Source organism: Drosophila teissieri, chromosome 3R (genome assembly GCF_016746235.2).
Source record: "Drosophila teissieri strain GT53w chromosome 3R, Prin_Dtei_1.1, whole genome shotgun sequence".
Lineage (NCBI taxonomy): Eukaryota > Metazoa > Arthropoda > Insecta > Diptera > Drosophilidae > Drosophila > Drosophila teissieri.
This window is the reverse complement of record NC_053032.1, coordinates 15,940,584-15,948,359: the sequence shown is the minus strand read 5'-3', so window position 1 is coordinate 15,948,359 and position 7,776 is coordinate 15,940,584. Positions and strand designations below refer to the sequence as shown.

General features: G+C 53.2%; 2 protein-coding genes across 3 annotated transcripts; both read right to left on the bottom strand.

The window, feature by feature from the left end:
• Window positions 1–412: 412 nt before the first annotated feature.
• LOC122620390 (allergen Tab y 5.0101) lies at window positions 413–2,191 on the bottom strand. Of its 2 annotated transcripts, none has more exons than XM_043797824.1 (4): window positions 1,766–2,191; window positions 1,306–1,706; window positions 912–1,239; window positions 413–864 (listed from the first exon to the last, which is right to left on the bottom strand). In XM_043797824.1, the coding sequence occupies exons 1-3, from the start codon at window positions 1,889–1,891 to the stop codon at window positions 924–926; spliced, it is 843 nt and encodes a 280-aa protein (XP_043653759.1). In that variant the 5' UTR covers window positions 1,892–2,191; the 3' UTR covers window positions 413–864; window positions 912–923. The 2 variants fall into 2 exon arrangements, with proteins under 2 accessions (XP_043653759.1, XP_043653758.1); XM_043797823.1 differs by having other exon boundaries at window positions 413–855.
• Window positions 2,192–2,555: 364 nt separating this feature from the next.
• On the bottom strand, window positions 2,556–7,722 carry LOC122620389 (indole-3-acetaldehyde oxidase). The gene is made up of 6 exons (XM_043797822.1): window positions 7,494–7,722; window positions 6,024–6,952; window positions 5,682–5,915; window positions 3,680–5,495; window positions 3,001–3,621; window positions 2,556–2,941 (listed from the first exon to the last, which is right to left on the bottom strand). The coding sequence occupies exons 1-6, from the start codon at window positions 7,531–7,533 to the stop codon at window positions 2,760–2,762; spliced, it is 3,822 nt and encodes a 1,273-aa protein (XP_043653757.1). The 5' UTR covers window positions 7,534–7,722; the 3' UTR covers window positions 2,556–2,759.
• Between the last annotated feature and the right edge of the window lie 54 nt (window positions 7,723–7,776).

Genomic DNA, 7,776 nt, shown 5'->3' with positions numbered 1-7,776 from the left:
AACAGCCAGTTCGTCTTGTCACAATGCCAAACTCATCGTTTCATGGGAGCCGCTGTTCTGCCTTCGCCGTGAAACTTTTGAATAATTCCGTGGACATTCAGCAGCACGCTCCATTGGCTGCCATTCGGGAAGGCAGATCCCTGATCCCCGTGCCCCATCCGAGTCCGAATCCGCAACGTATCTGAACCTCGTACACCCTCCCGATAAACTGGGACCGTTTTATGGCCATGTCCGCGTCCATGGCCGTGTCCGTGTCTGCTGTCTGCACTCGTGGCCTTCAGACGCTCATAAACAAGCGACACAAGTTGGACACTGCCAGCGGAGCTTCCGCATCCGCAGAGGAGGGAGGAGTGAGAGCTGGAGGGGATTGCGACTGGGATTTGGCGGAGGGAGCGAGTGGGGGGATCTAATGTGCTGGGCGTGGCTTTGCATTTATTCGTGTGTAAAATTTTAATTGAAATATATATTTAAGCAGGGAAGAGGCAACAGCAACTGTTACTGCGACTGCGACAGCTACAGCTACAGCGACGAATGTCATTTGTATCTGTATCTGAATCTGTCCCTGGCCTTGTATCTGCATTTCGCAGATGCGGATGCGGATGCGCGTGTGCCTCGCTAATGTTTTCATTTGCATGCGAAGGACATCAGCCCGGAAGCGTGTTTATATGCAAATGTGTCCTGTGATTATCGAGCTGCGCTGAAATGTCTGTTCCTGCTGCTGGTGCTCCTCCTCCATCCTCCCTCCTCCTCCTTGCTCCTCTTTCATGGCCATGTCTGGGTGTTAACTATTTGTTTTTGTGCGCTGATTTGGCCTGGGCATCCAGGGGCGTGTACTTTTGTCTGGCCATCGGCACTCTAAAAAAACTCGAGAAACCAAAACTAATTTCTGCTGTGCGAATTTAAAAGTTTACTTAAAGCTCGCTCTATGTGGCTGGCACATAAGCTTGTCGACCAATGGACATATCGAGGGGTAACTGGAACACCCTTGCATTCGCCACGGGCTTATTGTTGTCGTAGTTTTCCCCAGCAGCGCACAGTGCTGAGTATGTGGCATCCAACCGCTGGCACGCAGTTCCTGGCTTAGTGGACATCCGGTAAATGGGACGCTCCACGAGAAGATCGGTGCTAAAGGCGCACAAGAAGATGAAGTTGTGGACGAAGTCCACGGTGAATCTCATAGCCGAACAGCCCACATGGGTGTTCCGATCTGCCATCAGGAGTAGGGCTTTTGCTATGTCCCTGAAAAGATATCGATTAACAGTTTGATTTAGTTATTACCTTGAGCTTATTAATATGACACCCCACCTTTTCTCTAAAGTAGTAGGCATATAGAGACCCATTTTAATGTTGATGTAGTCCGCATATCTGGTCCAGTCCTGGATAGTCCGCAACATGAGTTCCAGGTCCTCGTAGTCGTTTAAACTACCCAAATAGGAGGTTGATCCTGTGTTGGTGCCCACGTAATAGAATTCCGGTGAGCTCAGGCAGAACTTGTGTGCGGAGCACGTGATGACCGCCAGTCGGGCCAGACTCTCCAGTTCCACCGAGTAACTCAGTCGGGACATTCGTGCCGCCGCTGCCTGAAGATACTTTAGCCTTCCGCTCGCCGTGAAGTTGCGAAACTCATTGAAGGCACTCAGCAGTAAATTTCGGTAGGTCGACATGGAAAGAGTTCTGGCATTCGGCGGACACATGACGCTGAATTTCTGAGATACACGACACACAATTTCACGGATGTCGTTTCCTCCGATGGTTATCTACTCACAGATGGATTGTTGCAGGCTAGGTTATTTGCCCCACAGTAGGACAGCTGGCAGTAGTCAACTAACTTGCTGCATTCAAAGGGCAAGAAGTGGAGCAGTGCTACGAATACGAACCGACTTAGCTCCATTTTTGACTGAAACTGGAGGTTTTGCCTGGGAAAATTCGTATATTTATTGCCCAGTCAGTATTACTGCAGTATTGATTTATTCGAGGAACACAAAAAGCTGCACCTTTTGTTTATTCTCCAGTTTTCTTGGAAGTTAGAGCGTGCATAGCGTTACCTTGTGTAAAGCGTTAATTGAATAGGACAACTTTGTTTGATATTATTAATTATAAATGGTGCGCCACAGCCCGAAACCACAGGGACCTTAAACTCCCCCAATTAAAGCTGCCACACTCACTGTAAGTGTGTCAATCGAACAATGTCGCCAGGGATGTGCTCATTAAGGGCACAGCAGTTGGCGATATTTGAAAAATCCATTAGAGGCGCCTGTCCTTCTGCCAGGACCGCCAGGCAACTGCTGCCCCGCCCCTTTCCCGCTTCCGCCCCTCCTTCGGCCAGATCACACTTAACGCTCCGCGTGGCACAAAATTTCTATACAACAATTTATGTGGAAATTAATGAAGAGCTCTTCGCGGGGTGTGTCCGCGTGTTGAGGTGTTAAGCATTCAGCGTTGAGCAAGAGCCCGGAAAATGTAAATTCCGAATGCCTGGAGCCCTGGACAGGGGCTTCTGTTGACCCAGGTCGACGGCCGGCTGGCTGGCTGGCTGGCAATGAATGTCATTCGGATTAAGCGTTGGATAAGTTTTTAATTTATTGTGCAGACAACACAATGTCGGCTAGTCTACAGTCTACAGGCGGCGGATCCGCCAGGTTAAGTGGGGGTGTAAGTGCAGGTTATCTTGGCGTGCTTATCGGAGCGTTCCCATCGCGGCCACGTGCCACATCCCACGGTCAGGGATACGAGTACTGCTCCGAATACTGCTTCTCCTCCTAGTTCAGCTTGAACTGGCTGGGTTCGCTGCCCGCGTGGAGGACCAGGTACTCGGGCGTCATCGGGGCGGTAAGGGTCACCCACGACTTGGCCACGCCGGCGTCATCGCGAGCCGATTGCAGCGCGTGCTGCAGGGCAAAGGCGACTGCGATGGACAAACAGATGGCTGGCTCTCCGGTAGCTGAAGAAGAAGGTGGATTCCCAGTTAGATGGATTCACAACCGTGCTTTGGATACTCACCCTTGGACCGCATGAAGCCCGCCTTGTTGGGACTCTTGGGCAGCAGCTCGATGCGCAGATCGGTGGGTATGTCCTTCGCTCCTGGCGGCTTATACGTCCAGGTGCGATTCGTGAGACACTCGCCCGTCTTGGGATCCGCAATCACCTGTTCGCTGGTCCAGTAGCCCAGGCCCATCATGAAGGCGCCCTCGATCTGGCCAATGTCCACATTGGGATTCAGACTCTCGCCAGTGTCCTCCAGGATGTCCACGCGACCCACAATGTAGTTGCCGGTGAGGACATCCAGCTCCACCTCGGTGAGGCAGAGGCCGCACACGGAGTACGGATCCATGTCGCCCTGTTTGCACTGATCGCTGGCAATCAGATTGATCTTGCGGTTGTAGGCCTCCTGGACGAGATCCTGCCAATTCGCGGGCTTCAGCTCCTCGCGCACGGGCTTCAATCTTTCGTTGAGGGTTTCGCACGCCTTGCGGACTGCAAAGCAGAGGGTTTCACTGCCCACTGCCCCTCCGGTGACCATGGAGTTGGCTCCGTTGATGGTATCGCTGGCCTCGATGCGGATCTGTTCCATCGGAATGCCCAGGGTGTGGCCCACCACCTGCGAGATTTTGGTGTTCATGCCTGGCGGAGAGATGCTAAAGTTTGAGACCAGCTCCTGAAGTCAGGGATCATCACTCACCTTGACCCATTTCAATGCCTCCATGGGAGACCACGACGGTGCCATCGCTATGGTAGATGGCCACCGTGGCGGGGTACTGTCCAAAGTAGCCGATCTGGTACTCCATGATGCACAGACCCAATCCGCGCTTGCGCCAGCGGTTCTCCTTGTTGTGGGCAGCGACCTCCGTCCTGCGTGCCCTGTACTTGGTGCTTTCCAGGAATCGCGGCATCATGTCGCCCATTTTATGGGCGGGCAGCAGGTTGGCGGTACGCACATCAGCCGGATCCAGTCCGGTCTCGAAGGCGATGTGCTCGATTATGTTCTCCATCATCGCAATGCCTTCCACGGAGCCAGGAGCACGGCACGGAGTGTTCGACGGCGAGTCTGTGCAGACCAAGTAGCCATCCAGCTTGTAGTTGTCGCTGAACTCGTAGCAATTCTTGGACAGCAAGACGGTGTGGCCGATGGGTGATTCGTTGGATAGATATCCAGCATCCTCGTAGAATCGACTTACGATTCCGGAGATTTTTCCGGATTTCTGAACGAAGAAGTCGTAGTCGCAGTGGAACGCCCAGCGCTTGCCCAGACTGGTCATGATGGACTCCAGGGACTGGACGAACCTGACGGGTCTGTTCAGCTTGTGAGCAGCCAAAGCAGCAGCGGCGGCAGCCACGTTGCACCGAGTGGCCTTGCCTCCATATCCTCCTCCAATGCGACGCGTCTTCACCTGGACTTCGTTGGACTTGAGGTTCAGCACATTGGCGATGGTGTCCTGGGTCAGGTCCATCCACTGGGTGGCCGTGTACACCTGCAGGCCGCCCTCGAAGGGCACAACCACTGTTGTCTGCGGTTCCATGTAGTAGTGGTACTGCAGTCCCATATCCAGCTGACCGGAGGAGCTCACGTCGAAGGGCTCCTCCAGCTGGAGCACCTCGATGGTGGACTTGACGGGTTGCTCCAACCGCTTGCTGTTTCCAGCTTCGGATCCCTCCTTATCTAGAACTGCCTTCAAGGTGGGCAGTACTTCTTCCGCTCCGCCTTCGTAGCTCAGTTTCACCAGCTCTGCAGCCCGATTGGCCAGCGAATTGGAGTTGGCTAGGATCATGCCCACGGGCTGACCATAGAACTTAATTTGACCCGTGGCGAACAGTTGCTCATCCTGCGGGAAGAAGAACGCGTCCCTGACCTTGGGCCCAACGTAGTTGGGTCCCGGAATGTCCTTGGCATCGAAGTACGCCACCACGCCGGGTAGTTCCAGAGCTGGTTGCGTATCCACTTTGGTGACCTTGGCGCCCACCTTCTTGGCGGTGACAAACGCAGCCCACAACTGGTTGTGCTGGGTGGGCAGATCGTTGGAGTAGGTGGCTTCGCCAGAGCACTGGATCAGACCCTCGTGCTTCTCCGTCGCCTTGGTCACCGGGTAGTGCTCCTGGAATGTCTCAAAGCTCTGCTGGCCACTTGACACCGGGCGTTTCAGGAGGGAGCCGCCTGTGGCGAATCGACTGCCCAGTCCCTGCTTTCGCTGAGCCGCTTCCTTCAGGAGGAACTTGTAGAAGAGACCGCAGGCCAACTTGCGTCGGTAGGCGGGCGAGGCATCCGGCAGAACGGCATCGGGCTGGAGCAGGGTGGAGAGCTGCCCGAAGGCCTTCTCCACCAGTCCGTTCTGGAAGGGATTCTTGCCCTGAATCAAGTTCTCAATCGCTGTGGCATGTACGAACTCGGGATGGATGCCACCGAAACAAATGCGAGCTGACTTGACAGTGGAGTCTGCTGCGAATTCCACGAGGAAAGCCGCATTCACATAGGCATGGGCATTCTGGGCGCGGGGCATAATCTATTGAAGGAGCAAATTTGATTTATTTTGAATAAATAATTTAAATAATCTGTAAATGGTCGAAGGCTATCTAATCGAGACATTGACAAAATGACTCGTCTAATACTTTGCACATCGAATCACTTACAAGCCATTAACAAGTCGCATTCATTGATAGGAAATCAAACTGCACTTCACTGCACTCACCTTGTAGGAGTCAAATGCGAACCGCTCCTTGGGATACGCGCGCAGCACCAGACCACGGATAACCTTTCCCTCCATGGAAGAGCCGAGGTAGCTGGCCAGGCTCACGGTCTGCTGCTTGTCCACCGCCTCCTGGACAATCACTTGGGCATCTAGGGCCTCCAGGACGATGAACACATCCGAGGGGAACTCCGGGTGGGCATGCTTGATGGTTAGGTTGCCCGCCAAGGTGCCGGCCTGGGGTAATGCAAAATGGGTTGATAAGCACAAGGTGCTCAAGGTGTTTTCATTGTTGGCCGATTAGATAAGGCTCGAGGGCTTAGAAACCCCTTTGCTTTGACTTACATTGCGCACTGGAACATTAGCGATCCAATCGAGGTGTTGCCACACCTGAGACAAGTACTCGAAGCCCTTCGTCTTCTCCAGTTGGCGGCACAGCTCCATGGTTTCGCTGAGGCTCAGATTTCCTCCGAGAGTTAGGGTGGAGTTATCCGCGCTCAGCTTGTGACCCTTGAGCTCCGCCAGGCCGGATACGTCGATGAATGCCTTGATGTCCGGACGACGTCTGTAGACCCCGTGGGCCGTGTTGCCAGCCACCAGCATGTAGGGCAGCTTCTCCTGGACTGCTCCCTGCAGAGCGGCAAAGAGATTCTCCAGACTCTCTGGCCAGCTCCAGCGGCTGCCATCCGGATACAGTTGGCTGCCCTTGGGCTGCTGCTTCTTGCAGCTGCCGGAGCAGGCTTGGCCCGTCTTGGGACACTGTTTGCTGCTCAGGTCCTCAATGTCGATGCACTCAGCAGGCACCTGGATATTGCTGTCCACGGCGAAGGACTTCATGGCGTCGAGAATGGGACGATAGCCAGTGCAGCGGCAGATGTTGCCGCCAAAGGAGTTCTCCACCTCCTCCATGGTGACCTTGCCGCCCTTCGACTTCAGCAGCCCGTACATGTTCATCACGATTCCCGGCGAGCAGTAGCCGCACTGGGTGCCGTTCATCTTGGCCAGTCGCTGCTGGATGGCATGGTAGCCGACCCGCTTGTTGCCCAATCCCTCCGAGGTGGTCACCTCCAGGCCCAAGCACGTGTTTAGCAGCGTGAGGCACGAGTTGACCGCCCAGGTGCGCGGCTCTCCGGTCTCCGGATGAACCCCAGTCAGGGTGCAGACGCAGACGCCGCATCCGCCCTCCTGGCACATGAACTTCGTGCCCGTCAATCCGGCGTACTCCCGGATGAAAGTGTTCAGCGAGATATCCGCCGGCAGGGCAGCCAGATTAACTAGGGGATTGCCAACGAACGGGGAATCAGTGTCTACACAATCTAGGTGTTATCTTATCAAGTAGCCTAGTTCCTCACAATTTGTCAATGCAATACTCTGCTATATCAATTCTTCAAAAGCTAACGATTGTTGAGCTATCAATATAAAATATATTTAACTTTTCGCGTATTAAATGAAAATGCTTGTAATTGATACTCGATGCCTATCAGCTTATAGAAGTGTAATGATTAGCTAATGTAAATATATGCGAATATATATACAACTAGTACACCTGTTTTGGAAACAATCTAACACCTGTTTCCCCAGCTTGATGTCTCTGGGAAATTTCTTAATATGGCTTTCCTTGGGTTTGCAGTAGTTTAGAGTATACCCCATCACCATGACAACACAGTTTTGGCAGAATAGAAAACTTTTTTACTAGCAGCTATTCCGTAGTAGAATTTGTCTACCCTGGCGTTCCAGTTCGTTGTCTCTGCAATCTTTTAGATGACCGCCCCCATCAATCCGGAGGCAATTAACTGCCCACACACGCATACACACCTTCGTGGCTGGTGCCGTTGATTGTAATTCTTCCAGCCATTATCGGTGCCTTATATAAGTCCTCGAATCACTAAAAGGCCGTCCGGGAATATCGTTGTGAAATTAACTGCAGCCTTTCTCGCCCTCAATTCAGAAATATTTCGATGGCTAAGCGTTCTAGAAACTAGGTTATTTCACCATATGAGGCAACGCGTTCACTTGTCCGCTTCGTTTGACTTTCACGTCGATCTCCGAGTGACTGAGGCCTGGGCCTTCCGGAGTCCCATATATATGGGCTCTCCGG